We start from the raw sequence: 25,559 nt of genomic DNA, 5'->3' as shown, positions 1-25,559 counted from the left end.
TCACCACAGCACTAAATGACAAGGTGGGATCCAGCCAGCGGCCTCACATTCACCTACTGAGGTAATATTAGAGTGCTATACTCGTGCAGGGAGCACTATAGAAGCCGCACACAGCACACTTGTAGGACATGTGCCCTGCTGACTGTCTGTGCACCTCAGTATGGCCAGAAAATAACATTATTAAGGTAAATGTTACAGCCACACTGGGCAGTAGCTGCCTACAGGATCTGACTGATATACAACCTCCTATCTAACTAGCTACAAGGTGGGATCCAGCCGGCGGCCTCACATTCACCTACTGAGGTAATATTAGAGTGCTATACTCGTGCAGGGAGCACTATAGAAGCCGCACACAGCACACTTGTAGGACATGTGTCCTGCTGACTGTCTGTACACCTCAGTATGGGCAGAAAATAACATTATTAAGGTAAATGTTACAGCCACACTGGGCAGTAGCTGCCTACAGGATCTGACTGATATACAACCTCCTATCTAACTAGCTACAAGGTGGGATCCAGCCGGCGGCCTCACATTCACCTACTGAGGTAATATTAGAGTGCTATACTCGTGCAGGGAGCGCTATAGAAGCCGCACACAGCACACTTGTAGGACATGTGTCCTGCTGACTGTCTGTACACCTCAGTATGGCCAGAAAATAACATTATTAAGGTAAATGTTACAGTCACACTGGGCAGTAGCTGCCTACAGGATCTGACTGATATACAACCTCCTATCTAACTAGCTACAAGGTGGGATCCAGCCGGCGGCCTCACATTCACCTACTGAGGTAATATTAGAGTGCTATACACGTGCAGGGAGCACTATAGAAGCCGCACACAGCACACTTGTAGGACATGTGCCCTGCTGACTGTCTGTGCACCTCAGTATGGCCAGAAAATAACATTATTAAGGTAAATGTTACAGCCACACTGGGCAGTAGCTGCCTACAGGATCTGACTGATATACAACCTCCTATCTAACTAGCTACAAGGTGGGATCCAGCCGGCGGCCTCACATTCACCTACTGAGGTAATATTAGAGTGCTATACTCGTGCAGGGAGCACTATAGAAGCCGCACACAGCACACTTGTAGGTCATGTGCCCTGCTGACTGTCTGTGCACCTCAGTATGGCCAGAAAATAACATTATTAAGGTAAATGTTACAGCCACACTGGGCAGTAGCTGCCTACAGGATCTGACTGATATACAACCTCCTATCTAACTAGCTACAAGGTGGGATCCAGCCGGCGGCCTCACATTCACCTACTGAGGTAGTATTAGAGTGCTATACTCGTGCAGGGAGCACTATAGAAGCCGCACACAGCACACTTGTAGGACATGTGCCCTGCTGACTGTCTGTACACCTCAGTATGGCCAGAAAATAACATTATTAAGGTAAATGTTACAGCCACACTGGGCAGTAGCTGCCTACAGGATCTGACTGATATACAACCTCCTATCTAACTAGTTACAAGGTGGGATCCAGCCGGCGGCCTCACATTCACCTACTGAGGTAATATTAGAGTGCTATACTCGTGCAGGGAGCGCTATAGAAGCCGCACACAGCACACTTGTAGGACATGTGTCCTGCTGACTGTCTGTACACCTCAGTATGGCCAGAAAATAACATTATTAAGGTAAATGTTACAGCCACACTGGGCAGTAGCTGCCTACAGGATCTGACTGATATACAACCTCCTATCTAACTAGTTACAAGGTGGGATCCAGCCGGCGGCCTCACATTCACCTACTGAGGTAATATTAGAGTGCTATACTCGTGGAGGGAGCACTATAGAAGCCGCACACAGCACACTTGTAGGACATGTGCCCTGCTGACTGTCTGTACACCTCAGTATGGCCAGAAAATAACATTATTAAGGTAAATGTTACAGCCACACTGGGCAGTAGCTGCCTACAGGATCTGACTGATATACAACCTCCTATCTAACTAGCTACAAGGTGGGATCCAGCCGGCGGCCTCACATTCACCTACTGAGGTAATATTAGAGTGCTATACTCGTGCAGGGAGCGCTATAGAAGCCGCACACAGCACACTTGTAGGACATGTGTCCCGCTGACTGTCTGTACACCTCAGTATGGCCAGAAAATAACATTATTAAGGTAAATGTTACAGCCACACTGGGCAGTAGCTGCCTACAGGATCTGACTGATATACAACCTCCTATCTAACTAGCTACAAGGTGGGATCCAGCCGGCGGCCTCACATTCACCTACTGAGGTAATATTAGAGTGCTATACTCGTGCAGGGAGCGCTATAGAAGCCGCACACAGCACACTTGTAGGACATGTGTCCCGCTGACTGTCTGTACACCTCAGTATGGCCAGAAAATAACATTATTAAGGTAAATGTTACAGCCACACTGGGCAGTAGCTGCCTACAGGATCTGACTGATATACAACCTCCTATCTAACTAGTTACAAGGTGGGATCCAGCCGGCGGCCTCACATTCACCTACTGAGGTAATATTAGAGTGCTATACTCGTGCAGGGAGCACTATAGAAGCCGCACACAGCACACTTGTAGGACATGTGCCCTGCTGACTGTCTGTACACCTCAGTATGGCCAGAAAATAACATTATTAAGGTAAATGTTACAGCCACACTGGGCAGTAGCTGCCTACAGGATCTGACTGATATACAACCTCCTATCTAACTAGTTACAAGGTGGGATCCAGCCGGCGGCCTCACATTCACCTACTGAGGTAATATTAGAGTGCTATACTCGTGCAGGGAGCGCTATAGAAGCCGCACACAGCACACTTGTAGGACATGTGCCCTGCTGACTGTCTGTACACCTCAGTATGGCCAGAAAATAACATTATTAAGGTAAATGTTACAGCCACACTGGGCAGTAGCTGCCTACAGGATCTGACTGATATACAACCTCCTATCTAACTAGCTACAAGGTGGGATCCAGCCGGCGGCCTCACATTCACCTACTGAGGTAATATTAGAGTGCTATACTCGTGCAGGGAGCACTATAGAAGCCGCACACAGCACACTTGTAGGACATGTGTCCCGCTGACTGTCTGTACACCTCAGTATGACCAGAAAATATCATTATTAAGGTAAATGTTACAGCCACACTGGGCAGTAGCTGCCTACAGGATCTGACTGATATACAACCTCCTATCTAACTAGTTACAAGGTGGGATCCAGCCGGCGGCCTCACATTCACCTACTGAGGTAATATTAGAGTGCTATACTCGTGCAGGGAGCACTATAGAAGCCGCACACAGCACACTTGTAGGACATGTGCCCTGCTGACTGTCTGTGCACCTCAGTATGACCAGAAAATAACATTATTAAGGTAAATGTTACAGCCACACTGGGCAGTAGCTGCCTACAGGATCTGACTGATATACAACCTCCTATCTAACTAGCTACAAGGTGGGATCCAGCCGGCGGCCTCACATTCACCTACTGAGGTAATATTAGAGTGCTATACTCGTGCAGGGAGCACTATAGCAGCCGCACACAGCACACTTGTAGGACATGTGTCCCGCTGACTGTCTGTACACCTCAGTATGACCAGAAAATAACATTATTAAGGTAAATGTTACAGCCACACTGGGCAGTAGCTGCCTACAGGATCTGACTGATATACAACCTCCTATCTAACTAGTTACAAGGTGGGATCCAGCCGGCGGCCTCACATTCACCTACTGAGGTAATATTAGAGTGCTATACTCGTGCAGGGAGCACTATAGAAGCCGCACACAGCACACTTGTAGGACATGTGTCCCGCTGACTGTCTGTGCACCTCAGTATGACCAGAAAATAACATTATTAAGGTAAATGTTACAGCCACACTGGGCAGTAGCTGCCTACAGGATCTGACTGATATACAACCTCCTATCTAACTAGTTACAAGGTGGGATCCAGCCGGCGGCCTCACATTCACCTACTGAGGTAATATTAGAGTGCTATACTCGTGCAGGGAGCACTATAGAAGCCGCACACAGCACACTTGTAGGACATGTGCCCTGCTGACTGTCTGTGCACCTCAGTATGACCAGAAAATAACATTATTAAGGTAAATGTTACAGCCACACTGGGCAGTAGCTGCCTACAGGATCTGACTGATATACAACCTCCTATCTAACTAGTTACAAGGTGGGATCCAGCCGGCGGCCTCACATTCACCTACTGAGGTAATATTAGAGTGCTATACTCGTGCAGGGAGCACTATAGCAGCCGCACACAGCACACTTGTAGGACATGTGTCCCGCTGACTGTCTGTACACCTCAGTATGACCAGAAAATAACATTATTAAGGTAAATGTTACAGCCACACTGGGCAGTAGCTGCCTACAGGATCTGACTGATATACAACCTCCTATCTAACTAGTTACAAGGTGGGATCCAGCCGGCGGCCTCACATTCACCTACTGAGGTAATATTAGAGTGCTATACTCGTGCAGGGAGCACTATAGAAGCCGCACACAGCACACTTGTAGGACATGTGTCCCGCTGACTGTCTGTGCACCTCAGTATGACCAGAAAATAACATTATTAAGGTAAATGTTACAGCCACACTGGGCAGTAGCTGCCTACAGGATCTGACTGATATACAACCTCCTATCTAACTAGTTACAAGGTGGGATCCAGCCGGCGGCCTCACATTCACCTACTGAGGTAATATTAGAGTGCTATACTCGTGCAGGGAGCACTATAGAAGCCGCACACAGCACACTTGTAGGACATGTGCCCTGCTGACTGTCTGTGCACCTCAGTATGACCAGAAAATAACATTATTAAGGTAAATGTTACAGCCACACTGGGCAGTAGCTGCCTACAGGATCTGACTGATATACAACCTCCTATCTAACTAGTTACAAGGTGGGATCCAGCCGGCGGCCTCACATTCACCTACTGAGGTAATATTAGAGTGCTATACTCGTGCAGGGAGCACTATAGAAGCCGCACACAGCACACTTGTAGGACATGTGCCCTGCTGACTGTCTGTACACCTCAGTATGACCAGAAAATAACATTATTAAGGTAAATGTTACAGCCACACTGGGCAGTAGCTGCCTACAGGATCTGACTGATATACAACCTCCTATCTAACTAGCTACAAGGTGGGATCCAGCCGGCGGCCTCACATTCACCTACTGAGGTAATATTAGAGTGCTATACTCGTGCAGGGAGCACTATAGAAGCCGCACACAGCACACTTGTAGGACATGTGTCCTGCTGACTGTCTGTACACCTCAGTATGACCAGAAAATAACATTATTAAGGTAAATGTTACAGCCACACTGGGCAGTAGCTGCCTACAGGATCTGACTGATATACAACCTCCTATCTAACTAGCTACAAGGTGGGATCCAGCCGGCGGCCTCACATTCACCTACTGAGGTAATATTAGAGTGCTATACTCGTGCAGAGAGCACTATAGAAGCCGCACACAGCACACTTGTAGGACATGTGTCCTGCTGACTGTCTGTACACCTCAGTATGACCAGAAAATAACATTATTAAGGTAAATGTTACAGTCACACTGGGCAGTAGCTGCCTACAGGATCTGACTGATATACAACCTCCTATCTAACTAGCTACAAGGTGGGATCCAGCCGGCGGCCTCACATTCACCTACTGAGGTAATATTAGAGTGCTATACTCGTGCAGGGAGCGCTATAGAAGCCGCACACAGCACACTTGTAGGACATGTGCCCTGCTGACTGTCTGTGCACCTCAGTATGGCCAGAAAATAACATTATTAAGGTAAATGTTACAGCCACACTGGGCAGTAGCTGCCTACAGGATCTGACTGATATACAACCTCCTATCTAACTAGCTACAAGGTGGGATCCAGCCGGCGGCCTCACATTCACCTACTGAGGTAATATTAGAGTGCTCTACTCGTGCAGGGAGCACTATAGAAGCCGCACACAGCACACTTGTAGGACATGTGTCCTGCTGACTGTCTGTGCACCTCAGTATGGCCAGAAAATAACATTATTAAGGTAAATGTTACAGCCACACTGGGCAGTAGCTGCCTACAGGATCTGACTGATATACAACCTCCTATCTAACTAGCTACAAGGTGGGATCCAGCCGGCGGCCTCACATTCACCTACTGAGGTAATATTAGAGTGCTATACTCGTGCAGGGAGCGCTATAGAAGCCGCACACAGCACACTTGTAGGACATGTGCCCTGCTGACTGTCTGTACACCTCAGTATGGCCAGAAAATAACATTATTAAGGTAAATGTTACAGTCACACTAGGCAGTAGCTGCCTACAGGATCTGACTGATATACAACCTCCTATCTAACTAGTTACAAGGTGGGATCCAGCCGGCGGCCTCACATTCACCTACTGAGGTAATATTAGAGTGCTATACTCGTGCAGGGAGCACTATAGAAGCCGCACACAGCACACTTGTAGGACATGTGCCCTGCTGACTGTCTGTACACCTCAGTATGGCCAGAAAATAACATTATTAAGGTAAATGTTACAGTCACACTGGGCAGTAGCTGCCTACAGGATCTGACTGATATACAACCTCCTATCTAACTAGTTACAAGGTGGGATCCAGCCGGCGGCCTCACATTCACCTACTGAGGTAATATTAGAGTGCTATACTCGTGCAGGGAGCGCTATAGAAGCCGCACACAGCACACTTGTAGGACATGTGCCCTGCTGACTGTCTGTACACCTCAGTATGGCCAGAAAATAACATTATTAAGGTAAATGTTACAGCCACACTGGGCAGTAGCTGCCTACAGGATCTGACTGATATACAACCTCCTATCTAACTAGCTACAAGGTGGGATCCAGCCGGCGGCCTCACATTCACCTACTGAGGTAATATTAGAGTGCTATACTCGTGCAGGGAGCACTATAGAAGCTGCACACAGCACACTTGTAGGACATGTGCCCTGCTGACTGTCTGTGCACCTCAGTATGGCCAGAAAATAACATTATTAAGGTAAATGTTACAGCCACACTGGGCAGTAGCTGCCTACAGGATCTGACTGATATACAACCTCCTATCTAACTAGTTACAAGGTGGGATCCAGCCGGCGGCCTCACATTCACCTACTGAGGTAATATTAGAGTGCTATACTCGTGGAGGGAGCGCTATAGAAGCCGCACACAGCACACTTGTAGGACATGTGCCCTGCTGACTGTCTGTGCACCTCAGTATGGCCAGAAAATAACATTATTAAGGTAAATGTTACAGCCACACTGGGCAGTAGCTGCCTACAGGATCTGACTGATATACAACCTCCTATCTAACTAGTTACAAGGTGGGATCCAGCCGGCGGCCTCACATTCACCTACTGAGGTAATATTAGAGTGCTATACTGGTGCAGGGAGCACTATAGAAGCCGCACACAGCACACTTGTAGGACATGTGCCCTGCTGACTGTCTGTACACCTCAGTATGGGCAGAAAATAACATTATTAAGGTAAATGTTACAGCCACACTGGGCAGTAGCTGCCTACAGGATCTGACTGATATACAACCTCCTATCTAACTAGTTACAAGGTGGGATCCAGCCGGCGGCCTCACATTCACCTACTGAGGTAATATTAGAGTGCTATACTCGTGGAGGGAGCGCTATAGAAGCCGCACACAGCACACTTGTAGGACATGTGCCCTGCTGACTGTCTGTACACCTCAGTATGGCCAGAAAATAACATTATTAAGGTAAATGTTACAGCCACACTGGGCAGTAGCTGCCTACAGGATCTGACTGATATACAACCTCCTATCTAACTAGCTACAAGGTGGGATCCAGCCGGCGGCCTCACATTCACCTACTGAGGTAATATTAGAGTGCTATACTCGTGCAGGGAGCACTATAGAAGCTGCACACAGCACACTTGTAGGACATGTGCCCTGCTGACTGTCTGTGCACCTCAGTATGGCCAGAAAATAACATTATTAAGGTAAATGTTACAGCCACACTGGGCAGTAGCTGCCTACAGGATCTGACTGATATACAACCTCCTATCTAACTAGCTACAAGGTGGGATCCAGCCGGCGGCCTCACATTCACCTACTGAGGTAATATTAGAGTGCTATACTCGTGCAGGGAGCACTATAGAAGCTGCACACAGCACACTTGTAGGACATGTGCCCTGCTGACTGTCTGTACACCTCAGTATGACCAGAAAATAACATTATTAAGGTAAATGTTACAGCCACACTGGGCAGTAGCTGCCTACAGGATCTGACTGATATACAACCTCCTATCTAACTAGCTACAAGGTGGGATCCAGCCGGCGGCCTCACATTCACCTACTGAGGTAATATTAGAGTGCTATACTCGTGCAGGGAGCACTATAGAAGCCGCACACAGCACACTTGTAGGACATGTGCCCTGCTGACTGTCTGTACACCTCAGTATGACCAGAAAATAACATTATTAAGGTAAATGTTACAGCCACACTGGGCAGTAGCTGCCTACAGGATCTGACTGATATACAACCTCCTATCTAACTAGCTACAAGGTGGGATCCAGCCGGCGGCCTCACATTCACCTACTGAGGTAATATTAGAGTGCTATACTCGTGCAGGGAGCACTATAGAAGCCGCACACAGCACACTTGTAGGACATGTGCCCTGCTGACTGTCTGTGCACCTCAGTATGACCAGAAAATAACATTATTAAGGTAAATGTTACAGCCACACTGGGCAGTAGCTGCCTACAGGATCTGACTGATATACAACCTCCTATCTAACTAGTTACAAGGTGGGATCCAGCCGGCGGCCTCACATTCACCTACTGAGGTAATATTAGAGTGCTATACTCGTGCAGGGAGCACTATAGCAGCCGCACACAGCACACTTGTAGGACATGTGTCCCGCTGACTGTCTGTACACCTCAGTATGACCAGAAAATAACATTATTAAGGTAAATGTTACAGCCACACTGGGCAGTAGCTGTCTACAGGATCTGACTGATATACAACCTCCTATCTAACTAGTTACAAGGTGGGATCCAGCCGGCGGCCTCACATTCACCTACTGAGGTAATATTAGAGTGCTATACTCGTGCAGGGAGCACTATAGAAGCCGCACACAGCACACTTGTAGGACATGTGTCCCGCTGACTGTCTGTGCACCTCAGTATGACCAGAAAATAACATTATTAAGGTAAATGTTACAGCCACACTGGGCAGTAGCTGCCTACAGGATCTGACTGATATACAACCTCCTATCTAACTAGTTACAAGGTGGGATCCAGCCGGCGGCCTCACATTCACCTACTGAGGTAATATTAGAGTGCTATACTCGTGCAGGGAGCACTATAGAAGCCGCACACAGCACACTTGTAGGACATGTGTCCTGCTGACTGTCTGTACACCTCAGTATGGGCAGAAAATAACATTATTAAGGTAAATGTTACAGTCACACTGGGCAGTAGCTGCCTACAGGATCTGACTGATATACAACCTCCTATCTAACTAGTTACAAGGTGGGATCCAGCCGGCGGCCTCACATTCACCTACTGAGGTAATATTAGAGTGCTATACTCGTGCAGGGAGCACTATAGAAGCCGCACACAGCACACTTGTAGGACATGTGCCCTGCTGACTGTCTGTACACCTCAGTATGGCCAGAAAATAACATTATTAAGGTAAATGTTACAGCCACACTGGGCAGTAGCTGCCTACAGGATCTGACTGATATACAACCTCCTATCTAACTAGTTACAAGGTGGGATCCAGCCGGCGGCCTCACATTCACCTACTGAGGTAATATTAGAGTGCTATACTCGTGCAGGGAGCACTATAGAAGCCGCACACAGCACACTTGTAGGACATGTGCCCTGCTGACTGTCTGTACACCTCAGTATGGCCAGAAAATAACATTATTAAGGTAAATGTTACAGTCACACTGGGCAGTAGCTGCCTACAGGATCTGACTGATATACAACCTCCTATCTAACTAGTTACAAGGTGGGATCCAGCCGGCGGCCTCACATTCACCTACTGAGGTAATATTAGAGTGCTATACTCGTGCAGGGAGCACTATAGAAGCCGCACACAGCACACTTGTAGGACATGTGCCCTGCTGACTGTCTGTACACCTCAGTATGGCCAGAAAATAACATTATTAAGGTAAATGTTACAGCCACACTAGGCAGTAGCTGCCTACAGGATCTGACTGATATACAACCTCCTATCTAACTAGTTACAAGGTGGGATCCAGCCGGCGGCCTCACATTCACCTACTGAGGTAATATTAGAGTGCTATACTCGTGCAGGGAGCACTATAGAAGCCGCACACAGCACACTTGTAGGACATGTGCCCTGCTGACTGTCTGTACACCTCAGTATGGGCAGAAAATAACATTATTAAGGTAAATGTTACAGCCACACTGGGCAGTAGCTGCCTACAGGATCTGACTGATATACAACCTCCTATCTAACTAGTTACAAGGTGGGATCCAGCCGGCGGCCTCACATTCACCTACTGAGGTAATATTAGAGTGCTATACTCGTGCAGGGAGCACTATAGAAGCCGCACACAGCACACTTGTAGGACATGTGCCCTGCTGACTGTCTGTACACCTCAGTATGGCCAGAAAATAACATTATTAAGGTAAATGTTACAGCCACACTGGGCAGTAGCTGCCTACAGGATCTGACTGATATACAACCTCCTATCTAACTAGCTACAAGGTGGGATCCAGCCGGCGGCCTCACATTCACCTACTGAGGTAATATTAGAGTGCTATACTCGTGCAGGGAGCACTATAGAAGCCGCGCACAGCACACTTGTAGGACATGTGCCCTGCTGACTGTCTGTACACCTCAGTATGGATAAATATATAGCAGGGGTATCTCAAACCAATGTCAGATATTTAGAGGTAGCAAATTGGTATATCATGAACTATAAAACATAACCTTTAATGATTCCTTAAAAACCATACATCAAATCTAGACAAACATGTGCCAAAGTGCAATTGTGTAGTGCTCTATTTAAAAACAAACCGTTATGTACTTTATGAGGTACCATATGGCCCTAGACATTATCGTATTTCTTGTCCAAATATTTACCTGGACTCTCCGACCATATGGGCCTTATACATATATATTCATATGCCAAAGGGCCTTTATGTCATCAGAATTATTACTTGTTAGACATATACTCAGCCCGTATACAAATAGCATAGCGTATGTACAGCACCGGTCAAATGCATAAACATAAAATCACCTCATCAGCAATTTATATCTATTTATGATACCACTGTAGAAACTGAAACCGCTGTACTTATCTTTGGACGCTTCTATAAATAACGGATGATCAGGTAAGGTCCATCTGAAAACCCCAGAATCATGACCCGATCTCCAGAATTGTCACCCAACGCGTTTCATCAATGTCTGACTCATCAGGGGTATTGTGACATCTTTTTCTGGCGCATAGCTCGCCCATTGTGAGATAGCTGCCTTTTATAAATCGCGGCATACCGCGGCTTATTGCCGTTTCCGGTTGCCCCGTTCAGTACTTCCGGTTTGCGCATGACGCCGGCATCTGCTCAGGAAACTTGCCCCACTTCCTGGGTTTTCCTAAACAGGCGCCGCGCGTCATGTTGGGACAGGAACCGACCCTACCCTGCCCCACTTCCTGGGCGTAACCGGGCCTGTCGGTCTGCATATCAAAATATTGCGTGATTGGTCTAAGCAGTCACCTGACCATCACGTACCATTAGGAGCCGCTCACTTTGTTTTACTACATCAATCTAATAGTGCGGCTTCATTTACTCAATCACAAAATGTTGATTGCGTCCCCCTATCATTATTTATACGGGATCTGAATTATTAAGTCATTTTATGATTGCATAGGCGTTATGAATCAGTACAGAACGCCAACACCCATATTATGGACATTGTCAAGGATTATCTTGTGAATAAAAACAAATTCTTTACACCCCATCCTAGGGAAAGAAACAGAAAAAAGAAAAAGAAAAATAATCAGGGTACCGTCTGCAAATTATGTATAATGTGGAATTTGTTCAATTATTTTGTTGCATGCATAATAGGGGATACCACCAACCTCCATGTATCTGTAGGAATTATAGAAAGGGTGCCCACTAGATCTGGCCCTAAATGTCCCTAACTGACTGTTCCCTACCTCACGCGGAGGTTGGCACCCTAAATTCCTGCGCAATGGCGCCCCCACTCCTCGTCGGCTCTCCCTGAGCTAAAAAGCCCTATTAAAATCTACGGTAGAGAAGGAAAGAAAAGAACTACTTATACCCAAACAGCAAACCAATGAAGACAATATCATAAGGTTCATCACCACTTTTTCCAATGGGGCAAATGAGCTGAGAGCCATTATGAACCGACATTGGCCAATTCTATGTATGGACAAAGATCTTGGAGGCTTGATCTCGGATAATCCACAAATTACATTTAGGAGGGGCCGCTCCTTGAGGGATAGGTTGGTCCGCAGTCATTATACCCAGAGAACCTCATACAGCCCAACATGGTTAGGTACACAGCCGAAAGGCTGTTACAGATGTGGTAGCTGTAAATATTGTACCTCTATTCACCAAAGTAAAGAATTTCAGAGCAATGTCACAGGAAAGATCTATCGTATTGGTCAATTCATTAATTGCAGATCAATAGGAGTGGTATATAAAATCACCTGTAGTTGTGGCCTTGAATACATCGGCAAGACCAAGAGGGAGTTGAGGGTGAGGGTAGGTGAACACCATAGAGATATAATTCTTAAACGTGATACACCGGTAGCCACTCATGTCAATCAAAGACATAAGGGTGATGTGAAGGCGGTCAGTTTCATGGGCATAGAAAAGGTCCCCCAAAATCCAAGAGGAGGTGATTGGGATAAACGTATACTCCAAAGAGAAGCATATTGGATTTTCTCATTACAATCTGTATATCCCAAAGGACTTAATGAGACACTATCCTTTTCTTCCTTCTTGTAGGGAGTTTTAATAGGGCTTTTTAGCTCAGGGAGAGCCGACGAGGAGTGGGGGCGCCATTGCGCAGGAATTTAGGGTGCCAACCTCCGCGTGAGGTAGGGAACAGTCAGTTAGGGACATTTAGGGCCAGATCTAGTGGGCACCCTTTCTATAATTCCTACAGATACATGGAGGTTGGTGGTATCCCCTATTATGCATGCAACAAAATAATTGAACAAATTCCACATTATACATAATTTGCAGACGGTACCCTGATTATTTTTCTTTTTCTTTTTTCTGTTTCTTTCCCTAGGATGGGGTGTAAAGAATTTGTTTTTATTCACAAGATAATCTTTGACAATGTCCATAATATGGGTGTTGGCGTTCTGTACTGATTCATAACGCCTATGCAATCATAAAATGACTTAATAATTCAGATCCCGTATAAATAATGATAGGGGGACGCAATCAACATTTTGTGATTGAGTAAATGAAGCCGCACTATTAGATTGATGTAGTAAAACAAAGTGAGCGGCTCCTAATGGTACGTGATGGTCAGGTGACTGCTTAGACCAATCACGCAATATTTTGATATGCAGACCGACAGGCCCGGTTACGCCCAGGAAGTGGGGCAGGGTAGGGTCGGTTCCTGTCCCAACATGACGCGCGGCGCCTGTTTAGGAAAACCCAGGAAGTGGGGCAAGTTTCCTGAGCAGATGCCGGCGTCATGCGCAAACCGGAAGTACTGAACGGGGCAACCGGAAACGGCAATAAGCCGCGGTATGCCGCGATTTATAAAAGGCAGCTATCTCACAATGGGCGAGCTATGCGCCAGAAAAAGATGTCACAATACCCCTGATGAGTCAGACATTGATGAAACGCGTTGGGTGACAATTCTGGAGATCGGGTCATGATTCTGGGGTTTTCAGATGGACCTTACCTGATCATCCGTTATTTATAGAAGCGTCCAAAGATAAGTACAGCGGTTTCAGTTTCTACAGTGGTATCATAAATAGATATAAATTGCTGATGAGGTGATTTTATGTTTATGCATTTGACCGGTGCTGTACATACGCTATGCTATTTGTATACGGGCTGAGTATATGTCTAACAAGTAATAATTCTGATGACATAAAGGCCCTTTGGCATATGAATATATATGTATAAGGCCCATATGGTCGGAGAGTCCAGGTAAATATTTGGACAAGAAATACGATAATGTCTAGGGCCATATGGTACCTCATAAAGTACATAACGGTTTGTTTTTAAATAGAGCACTACACAATTGCACTTTGGCACATGTTTGTCTAGATTTGATGTATGGTTTTTAAGGAATCATTAAAGGTTATGTTTTATAGTTCATGATACACCTCAGTATGGCCAGAAAATAACATTATTAAGGTAAATGTTACAGCCACACTGGGCAGTAGCTGCCTACAGGATCTGACTGATATACAACCTCCTATCTAACTAGTTACAAGGTGGGATCCAGCCGGCGGCCTCACATTCACCTACTGAGGTAATATTAGAGTGCTATACTCGTGCAGGGAGCACTATAGAAGCCGCACACAGCACACTTGTAGGACATGTGCCCTGCTGACTGTCTGTACACCTCAGTATGGCCAGAAAATAACATTATTAAGGTAAATGTTACAGCCACACTGGGCAGTAGCTGCCTACAGGATCTGACTGATATACAACCTCCTATCTAACTAGCTACAATGTGGGATCCAGCCGGCGGCCTCACATTCACCTACTGAGGTAATATTAGAGTGCTATACTCGTGCAGGGAGCACTATAGAAGCCGCACACAGCACACTTGTAGGACATGTGTCCTGCTGACTGTCTGTACACCTCAGTATGACCAGAAAATAACATTATTAAGGTAAATGTTACAGCCACACTGGGCAGTAGCTGCCTACAGGATCTGACTGATATACAACCTCTTATCTAACTAGCTACAAGGTGGGATCCAGCCGGCGGCCTCACATTCACCTACTGAGGTAATATTAGAGTGCTATACTCGTGCAGGGAGCACTATAGAAGCCGCACACAGCACACTTGTAGGACATGTGCCCTGCTGACTGTCTGTACACCTCAGTATGACCAGAAAATATCATTATTAAGGTAAATGTTACAGCCACACTGGGCAGTAGCTGCCTACAGGATCTGACTGATATACAACCTCCTATCTAACTAGTTACAAGGTGGGATCCAGCCGGCGGCCTCACATTCACCTACTGAGGTAATATTAGAGTGCTATACTCGTGCAGGGAGCACTATAGAAGCCGCACACAGCACACTTGTAGGACATGTGCCCTGCTGACTGTCTGTGCACCTCAGTATGACCAGAAAATATCATTATTAAGGTAAATGTTACAGCCACACTGGGCAGTAGCTGCCTACAGGATCTGACTGATATACAACCTCCTATCTAACTAGTTACAAGGTGGGATCCAGCCGGCGGCCTCACATTCACCTACTGAGGTAATATTAGAGTGCTATACTCGTGCAGGGAGCACTATAGAAGCCGCACACAGCACACTTGTAGGACATGTGCCCTGCTGACTGTCTGTACACCTCAGTATGGGCAGAAAATAACATTATTAAGGTAAATGTTACAGTCACACTAGGCAGTAGCTGCCTACAGGATCTGACTGATATACAACCTCCTATCTAACTAGCTACAAGGTGGGATCCAGCCGGCGGCCTCACATTCACCTACTGAGGTAATATTAGAGTGCTATACTCGTGCAGGGAGCACTATAGAAGCCGCACACAGCACACTTGTAGGACATGTGCCCTGCTGACTGTCTGTACACCTCAGTATGGGCAGAAAATAACATTATTAAGGTAAATGTTACAGCCACACTGGGCAGTAGCTGCCTACAGGATCTGACTGATATACAACCTCCTATCTAACTAGTTACAAGGTGGGATCCAGCCGGCGGCCTCACATTCACCTACTGAGGTAATATTAGAGTGCTATACTCGTGCAGGGAGCACTATAGAAGCCGCACACAGCACACTTGTAGGACATGTGTCCTGCTGACTGTCTGTACACCTCAGTATGGGCAGAAAATAACATTATTAAGGTAAATGTTACAGTCACACTAGGCAGTAGCTGCCTACAGGATCTGACTGATATACAACCTCCTATCTAACTAGCTACAAGGTGGGATCCAGCCGGCGGCCTCACATTCACCTACTGAGGTAATATTAGAGTGCTATACTCGTGCAGGGAGCACTATAGAAGCCGCACACAGCACACTTGTAGGACATGTGCCCTGCTGACTGTCTGTACACCTCAGTATGGGCAGAAAATAACATTATTAAGGTAAATGTTACAGCCACACTGGGCAGTAGCTGCCTACAGGATCTGACTGATATACAACCTCCTATCTAACTAGTTACAAGGTGGGATCCAGCCGGCGGCCTCACATTCACCTACTGAGGTAATATTAGAGTGCTATACTCGTGCAGGGAGCACTATAGAAGCCGCACACAGCACACTTGTAGGACATGTGCCCTGCTGACTGTCTGTACACCTCAGTATGGGCAGAAAATAACATTATTAAGGTAAATGTTACAGCCACACTGGGCAGTAGCTGCCTACAGGATCTGACTGATATACAACCTCCTATCTAACTAGCTGAATTCTTGCCACTAACAGTGGCAGCGTCAGGAGCAGCCTCTCTGCGCTGTATCAGTGTCAAAATGGCGCTGAAACAAGATGTCCGCTCTTTATATGGAGAGGTACATGTGATTTTAGCAGCCAATGACACAAGCCGTAGTGTGTGTGTCCTGCGCCCTGATTGGCTAGCTGCAATGTGCACACATATAGTTAGAAAAATAAAACCGCTGTGCTTCCAAGAACGCGGCGTCTCTGAGCTCTGTGAACCCCCCCCCTCATCAAACACGTGCCATTATCAATGCTGAACTGCGGAAAATATTTTGGTGGCAAAGCAAAGACTTCCGCACTTTTACCGAATGTTACAGATTTTTTTCTTTTTCCGATTTTTATACAATTTTACTCGTGTGTCAGATCACGCATCTGAATGTGCCATATTCGTGCCGTATTTATGTTTGGCGATCATGTTCAGAACAAATTCAGTAACGTTTAATTATTATAACTGCACATAACACATCGTAATGAAGACTCTGCCCTAAAGCCCCCAAATCGGCAATCCCCAACATTTACCTATACTGATGAGGGACGCGTCCTCCATGATCAGCCTCCTTACAGGACCCAAAAATCCTTAGATTTGTCAGTGTCTACAGTCATGTGCCTACTGCTGAGCTGCCTCATATATCAGAATTACTAGACACGCTGCCGGAGCCAACCCAGGAACCGGAGTGTGCAGTATGCTCACAACTACGGGCTATGGGCGTAGCTAGAGGTAAGGGCTATGGGCGTAGCTAGAGGTAAGGGCTATGGGCGTAGCTAGAGGTAAGGGCTATGGGCGTAGCTAGAGGTAAGGGCTATGGGCGTAGCTAGAGGTAAGGGCTATGGGCGCACTAGAGGTACGGGCTATGGGCGCACTAGAGGTACGGGCTATGGGCGCACTAGAGGTAAGGGCTATGGGCGTAGCTAGAGGTAAGGGCTATGGGCGTAGCTAGAGGTAAGGGCTATGGGCGTAGCTAGAGGTAAGGGCTATGGGCGTAGCTAGAGGTAAGGGCTATGGGCGTAGCTAGAGGTAAGGGCTATGGGCGTAGCTAGAGGTAAGGGCTATGGGCGTAGCTAGAGGTAAGGGCTATGGGCGTAGCTAGAGGTAAGGGCTATGGGCGTAGCTAGAGGTAAGGGCTATGGGTGTAGCTAGAGGTAAGGGCTATGGGCGTAGCTAGAGGTAAGGGCTATGGGCGTAGCTAGAGGTAAGGGCTATGGGCGTAGCTAGAGGTAAGGGCTATGGGCGTAGCTAGAGGTAAGGGCTATGGGCGTAGCTAGAGGTAAGGGCTATGGGCGTAGCTAGAGGTAAGGGCTATGGGCGTAGCTAGAGGTAAGGGCTATGGGTGTAGCTAGAGGTACGGGCTATGGGCGAAGCTTGACGTATGGGCTGTGGGCGCACTACACCAACAGTCAGTCCCAGTGCTTTGTTAGTTATGGACTGCAACTCACATAGTTCATTTGGTGGCTCATCAGAGGACTATTCAGCAGGTCTTCAGGAAATTCATCCCCCAAAAATGTAAACGCATACAAGGTATTTATCCACATGTAGAGCAGATGGAAGGCGGCCATGTGCCCCAGAATGACATCTTCATTCCAATCAATTGAGTAATTTTCTGTTTTTAGAACTGAAGTCTCCGATACGAGACAGTGAGGATTGATTTCAGCTAGAGAAACTGAGAAGGAAGAGTAGTGAGTCCAAAAGAGAGAACCAGACACCTGTCCATTGCAGCACGCTGCTCCATCTTTTTACTCTGCAGGGCGCTAGTGTACAATGGGCTCCATCAGGTCAGGTTTACTTCATATTTACCAGTGACCACATGAAATAGACAAGCAGAAGCCCACACGACGAGGAACAGACAGTCACCGAGGGCTTTTGTATGAGAACATCCTGCGCTTCGACTGGTGCAGAACGCGGAATAAATACTGTCCCAAGATGAGTGTGAGGAAATTAATGGCGCCCCGAGAGTCCAAGTAGTTTCAAAATTGCTGCCCGGATGTCAACAGGAGGGAAATACAGTTGTGCTCAAAAGTTTTCATACTCTGGCAGAATTTTTGCTTTCTTGGCCTTTTTTCAGAGAATATGAATGATAACACCAAAACTTTTTTTCCACTCTTGGCTAGTGGTTGGGTGAAGCCATTTACTGTCAAACTACTGTGTTTTCTCATAATGACAACCCAAAACATCCAAATTACCCTGATCAAAACTTCACATAGCCTGGTGATTTTGGCCTGATAATATGCGCAAAAGTTGGCACAAATCAGTTTGAATGGCTACTAAAGGTAACATCCTCACCTGTGACCTGTGACAAATGCCAGGAAAAGTGTTCGGGATGCTAAGAAAAGCCCACAAATAACATCAGCCGAAATACTGGACTCTCTGAAAACTAGCGGTGTGGCTGTTTCAAGATGCACAATAAGGTGGCACTTGAAGAAAAATTGGCTGCATGATCGAGTCGCCAGAAGAAAGCCATTACTGCACAAATGCCACAATGTATCTCGCCTACAATGCGCAATACAGCATAGAGACAAGCCTCAAAACTTCAGGAACAAGGTTATTTGGAGTGATGAGACCAAAAACTGAACTTTTTGGCCACAACCATAAAGGTTACTGTTGTGAGTTCATTTTCCCCTCCGTCACTGAGGCCTGGTGAACTCCCTATTCTAGTGAAGGAAGGTAGTGAGCCTGATTATCAGGCACCTGGGACTAATGAGGACGATTGGCTGAGTGGAGTCACTGACTGGATTTAAGGCAGCCTACGCCCTTTCTGCCCTGCGGGTGATTTCTCTGTGGACACTTGGACACCAGTCTGATTCCTGCTCTCCTAAAGCTAAGTTTTCTATTTTGCCTTTTTGCATTTAAGATTTGTTTTTGTTTTTCTTGCTTTTTGGATTCTGCCACTCCCTGCTGGAGTGTGCAGTGTTCTGTTAGCTCTGTCTTCTGAAAGTACCTGAGTGCTGATTTAGTTTTTGAAGCTTAGTTGCTTCAGGGCCATTTTTATATCAGCTTGTTGGCTTTTGTCTCTGATAGGGTTTTGGCAGATTGCAGACAGCAGCCTTCCTATCCGTTCCTATCTAGGTAGTTTTTGGGCCCCGTCTTTGCTCAGCCTGTCTTTCTGTCTGTGTAAGTGTTTTCATCTTGCTTCACCGTCATTATATGTGGGGGGCTGCCTATTGCTTTGGGGTCTGCTCTGGGGCAGTTAGATTTCCCCTTTCCTTCTTTAGGCCTATGTATCTCTCCGGCTGTGATCGAGGGGTCTAGGGCATCGTAGGAACCCCCCACGGCTACTGCTAGTTGTGTTGATAGGTTCAGGGGTCTGCAATATGATAGTTGCCAACTTCTCTGGTTTTCTGGACTTAGCTAGCATTTCTGTTTTTGCCTCCTACGGTGACTCAATCATAACAGGTTACATTTGGAGAGAGGTCAACAAGGCCTATGATGTAAGAAACACCATTCCTACTGTAAAGCACGGAGGTGGATCGCTGATGTTTTGGGGATGTGTGAGCTACAAAGGCACGGAAAACTTGGTCAAAGTTGAGGAAAATATTAATACACCACGTTATCAGCAAACACTGGAGGCAAATTTGCAATCTTCAGCCCGGAAGCTGTGCATTGGACGTATGTGAACGTTCCAACATGACAATGATCTTAAACACAAGGCCAAGTCAACCTGTCATTGGCTACAACAGAACAAAGTGAAGGTTCTGGAGTGGCCATCTCAGTCTCCTGACCTCAATATCATTGAGCCACTCTGGGGAGATCTCATGCACGCAGTTCATGGTAGACAGCCTAGGAATTTACAGGAACTGGAGGACTTTAACCAAGAAGAGTGTGCAGCTTTACCATCTGAGAAAATGAAGAACCTCATCCACAACTACCTCAAAAGACTTCAAGCTGTCATTGATGTTAGAGGGGGCAACACACAGTATTAAGAAATGGGGTATATGAACTTTTGACCAGGGTCATTTGGATGTTTGGGTTGTCATTATGATTTAAAAAGAGAAAACACAGTAGATTGACAATAAATGGCTTCACCCAACCACTAACCCATGAGTGGGGAAAACGGTTTGGTGTTATCAATCATATTCTCTGAAAAAAGGCCAAGAAAGCAAAAATTCTTCCGGGGTATGTAAACTTTTGAGCACAACTGTAGGCCACGTATAGGAAGGACAGCAGAGGGTTAATATGAAGCTTCACAATATGCAGTGGATAACATCATTATAACACCATATTGTGCTGATGGAGCACCGGCGTATCCCACAGCTGTATGTCAGACATACACAGATTGTATACCCAACTAGCTCCAGCCTGGACCCTCATCAGTGACAGACCATGGCCGGTGCAGACCCCCCTCACCCTCCAGGCCATGTACAGGCTCCTGATCCTCCATGCTGGTGCTGGATACATCGACCACGGATGAACATTGTTCCTTGTGATTACAGAGAGAGAAGATAACACGGGGACGGTAGTCGCTGCCGTGATCGGAACCGTGGCCGCCATGACTCTTCTAATATTTGGTGGTCTCCTTTACCATCAGGTGGTAAAGAAAGGTGAGGCGCCTGTATGTTCCTGTCAGCAGGGGTGGTCATGTCAGCAGGGGTGGATGTGTCCTGGCATCCTGTAAAGTCTGGTTATACTGGGATGGATTATTGTGCAGGTTTCCCAGTCAGGATATGGTCACTGGTTATGCTGTGATGGATTAGCGGGCAGGTTTTCCAGTCAGGATGTGGTCACTGGTTATACTGGGATGGATTATCTGCAGGTTTCCCAGTCAGGATATGGTCACTAGTTATACTGGGATGGATTATCTGCAGGTTTCCCAGTCAGGATGTGGTCACTGGTTATACTGGGATGGATTATCGGCAGATTTCCCAGTCAGGATGTGGTCACTGGTTACACTGGGATGGAATATCGGCAGGTGTCCCAGTCAGGAGGTGTTCACTGGTTACACTGGGATGGATTATCTGCAGGTTTCCCAGTCAGGATGTGGTCACTAGTTATACTGGGATGGATTAGCGGCAGATTTCCCAGTCAGGATGTGATCACTGGTTACACTGGGATGGAATATCGGCAGGTGTCCCAGTCAGGATGTGGTCACTGGTTACACTGGGATGGATTATCGGCAGGTTTCCCAGTCAGGAGGTGGTCACTGGTTACATTGGGATGGATTATCGGCAGGTTTCTCAGTCAGGGTTGTGGTCATTGGTTGTCATGGCTCCTGATCTCGATTGTGTCTCCTTCTTGTAGATCCTCCTGTCCTTTCTGAGATCACCGGCAGCGATCTGCTGACTGACATGACCAGGACCACGTTGACTTTTTATGTTCAGAACTTCAAGCCTAACGACCTGGAGATCTCTGTACGTCTGAGGAGACGAGGAGAGGAGATGAAGACCATCCACAGCTGGAGATCCAGAGCTACGGGTGCCTCAGCCCAAGCCATGAGGGATGAGGATGCTGGGGGCAGTAGTGTGAATATAGACGTAGAGCGTCAGAGTCTGGTGAATGGGGCCGTCAGTCGCACACAGGCGCCCCTACACTTGGACATGGCGGCAGTGGTGGCCTCCAGTAGACCCGGTCTGCTCCGCTTCATTCGCTGGCAGAGACTTTACACTTACAGCTGTCAATGTTCTGCTCACATCACTCCCAGCTATGGTGAGGACAACGGAGCAGAACTGTCCGTCCATGTGTCACACCCGGCTCTGACAGAAGCCGCCTCCAACAGCAGGACCCTGCGGGTCACCGGAGGTAAGACCACCTGGCAGAGTTACATGGGGTCACTCAGGATGGGTTCCTCCTTCCGATTATATCTTCATTACTTCTCCTGCAGACTTCCACTGTCTTTCAGGATAGACACCAGTCAATGTCATTTATGGTGGAATATTTTCGGGCACATGCTGTGTATCTCCTTCATGTATTATTTCATTGGCACCTTGGGCCCCTCAAGACTTTTCTATAAAGGTTCTAGAGAAAGGTTTCATTGGTCTCCCTGCATTGTTCAGCTGACTTCCCCTTGCTCCCTGATCATTGTGTCTGACGTCCCCGTGCTCCCTGATCATTGTGTCTGACGTCCCCGGGCTCCCTGATCATCGTTTCTGACGTCCCCGGGTTCACTGATCATTGTGTCTGATGTCCCCGGGCTCCCTGATCATTGTGTCTGACGTCCCCGGGTTCCCTGATCATTGTGTCTGACATGTCTGGGCGTTATATTCCCACATACTGAATTCACTGTTTTCAGTTCCTGTATCATGATCTTTTCCATTGCAAACTTTGAAGTGTGATGAACCTGCTGCATCTCCACCAGGGAATCTGCGCAGATGATTTCCACAGTGGCAGAATCCCATGGGAATGTATTATCAGTCACTGATAACATTCCCAAGTCTGAGCCCCCGGATAGAGTTTAATCTGTACTTGAGCTTTTATGGTTTCATCAGAAAATTCTCCTTTTTTCCTCTTGTAGTTGCTCCGACTTTACTAGAGATTGTCCGTCCAGCGCATGTGACCCACGAGGAGCAGACCACCCTGACTTGTCCAATTATGGGGTTTAAACCCAGGACTTTGCAGGTAACATGGCTGAAGGTGGATGGGGGAGGGCGAGAGACAGAAATCGTAACCTGGAATTCTACTGATGAGAAAAACACCAGCCGAAACCACGAAATAACCGAGCATGAGCTTGAGGACAAGTCCTACTGTAACCTAAGTGCCTTAATGATGAGACCAAGTGTCCAGAAAGATGACGGCGTCACGTACATCTGTAGAGCCTATCACCCGGCCACCGAGAAGAGGGCAGAACAAGCGATGGTCATGGAGGTTACAGGTGAGAGCACTGGGGTCCGGACATTATGGGACCCCACACACCGCCATCTCACAGACATCCAGAATGGACAGTCAGACAATAGATGTAAGATGAGTGGTTGCACTAATAGAGCTGACAATCTGCACCATCAACCACAGGGCCACACTCATTAAATCCTATTAACCATGAAAAGCAAAAGGTGGAGGAGACCATGTAAGGGCCACACGCATCTGGGGACTATACCGGCACACAGTACGGTAGGAAAAAGACACATGTCCTTCAAGTTTAGCTGAGGGATGGGAGAAGATAAAGGGGAAAGACGAGGACCTCCTCACTCTCCCATCTCCGCCACCCACCTTTAATCCTTATTACCACCAATGGTCCACTTTCAGGATGTAGAAGGCAGAGAGTCCTGGTAGCCGGTTCTCACTGATGGTCAGAAGGAGAAAGGTGTCCAAAGTCAGTGTCAACATGTCTCCTCTATGGCAGGGTTCCCCAACTCCGGTCCTCAAGGCCCACCAACAGATCATGTATTCAGGATTTCCTTTGTATTGCACAGGTGAAGCAATTATCACCGAGCAATACTAAGGAAATCCTGAAAACATGTTCTGTTGGTGGGCCTTGAGGACCGGAGTTGGGGAACCTTGCTCTATGGGGCAATGACAAAAATGGTTTGATCTGTAGTTTTGTGAGAAAACATTCAATATAACTTGTGTTTTCATCATTTCCTTCTGGGATCCTTCGTCCAGTGGGCGGTCCTGTCAGTAATTGACATCTCTCGCTATAAGCACACTTCTAGAAAGGAAGCAGCCAGTCACTGACAGGACCACCCACTGGACCATCAGTGATTGACAGCTCTATATAAGCACACTTATACAAAAGGAAGCAGCAAGTCACTGACAGAACCACCCACTGGACCATCAGTGATTGACAGCTCTCTCTATAAGCACACTTCTAGAAAAGAAGCAGCCAGTCACTGACAGGACAACCCACTGGACCATCCGTGATTGACAGCTCTCTCTATAAGCACACTTCTAGAAAGGAAGCAGCCAGTCACTGACAGGACCGCCCACTGGACCATCAGTGATTGACAGCTCTCTCTATAAGCACACCTATAGGAAGGAAGCAGCCAGTCACTGACAGGACCGCACACTGGATCATCCGTGATTGACAGCTCTCTATAAGCACACCTATAGGAAGGAAGCAGCCAGTCACTGACAGGACCGCACACTGGATCATCCGTGACTGACAGCTCTCTCTATAAGCACACCTATAGAAAGGAAGCAGCCAGTCACTGACAGGACCACCCACTGGATTATCCGTGATTGACGGCTCTCTATAAGCACACTTCTAGAACGGAAGCAGCCAGTCACGGAAAGGACCACCCACTGGATCATCAGTGATTGACAGCTCTCTATAAGCACACTTATATAAAGGAAGCAGCCAGTCACGGAAAGGACCACCCACTGGATCATCAGTGATTGACAGCTCTATATAAGCACACTTATAGAAAGGAAGCAGCAAGTCACTGACAGGACCGCACACTGGACCATCCGTGATTGACAGCTCTCTCTATAAGCACACTTCTAGAAAGGAAGCAGCAAGTCACTGACAGGACCACCCACTGGATTATCCGTGATTGACGGCTCTCTATAAGCACACTTCTAGAACGGAAGCAGCCAGTCACGGAAAGGACCACCCACTGGATCATCAGTGATTGACAGCTCTCTATAAGCACACTTATATAAAGGAAGCAGCCAGTCACGGAAAGGACCACCCACTGGATCATCAGTGATTGACCGCTCTCTATAAGCACACATATAAAGGAAGCAGCCAGTCACTGACAAGACCGCACACTGGATCATCAGTGATCGACAGCTCTCCCTATAAGCACACTTCTAGAAAGGAAGCAGCCAGTCACTGACAGGACCACACACTGGACCATCAGTGATTGACAGCGCTCTATAAGCACACTTCTAGAAAGGAAGCAGCCAGTCACTGACAGGACCACCCACTGGACCATCAGTGATTGACAGCTCTCTATAAGCACACTTCTAGAAAGGAAGCAGCCAGTCACTGACAGGACCACACACTGGACCATCAGTGATTGACATCTCTCTATAAGCACACTTCTAGAAAGGAAGCAGCCAGTCACTGACAGGACCACCCACTGGACCATCAGTG

At 47.1% G+C, this 25,559-nt stretch overlaps 1 protein-coding gene across 1 annotated transcript in view; it reads left to right on the top strand.

Moving 5' to 3' along the window:
• The window catches only part of LOC141077387 (uncharacterized), a 94,446-nt gene that overhangs the window by 42,197 nt on the left and 26,690 nt on the right, over positions 1–25,559 (top strand). Inside the window, exons 4-6 of the mRNA XM_073564287.1 lie at positions 21,025–21,132; positions 21,830–22,327; positions 23,040–23,396. Coding sequence (XP_073420388.1) covers positions 21,025–21,132; positions 21,830–22,327; positions 23,040–23,396 — 963 coding nt within the window. The remainder of the gene's footprint in view (positions 1–21,024; positions 21,133–21,829; positions 22,328–23,039; positions 23,397–25,559) is intronic.

The sequence above is a fragment of the Dendrobates tinctorius genome, unplaced genomic scaffold, assembly GCF_039654945.1.
Source record: "Dendrobates tinctorius isolate UK_male_01 unplaced genomic scaffold, ASM3965494v1 ptg000445l, whole genome shotgun sequence".
Lineage (NCBI taxonomy): Eukaryota > Metazoa > Chordata > Amphibia > Anura > Dendrobatidae > Dendrobates > Dendrobates tinctorius.
The sequence above is the reverse complement of the archived record's forward strand: the minus strand, read 5'-3'. Positions and strand labels throughout refer to the sequence as shown.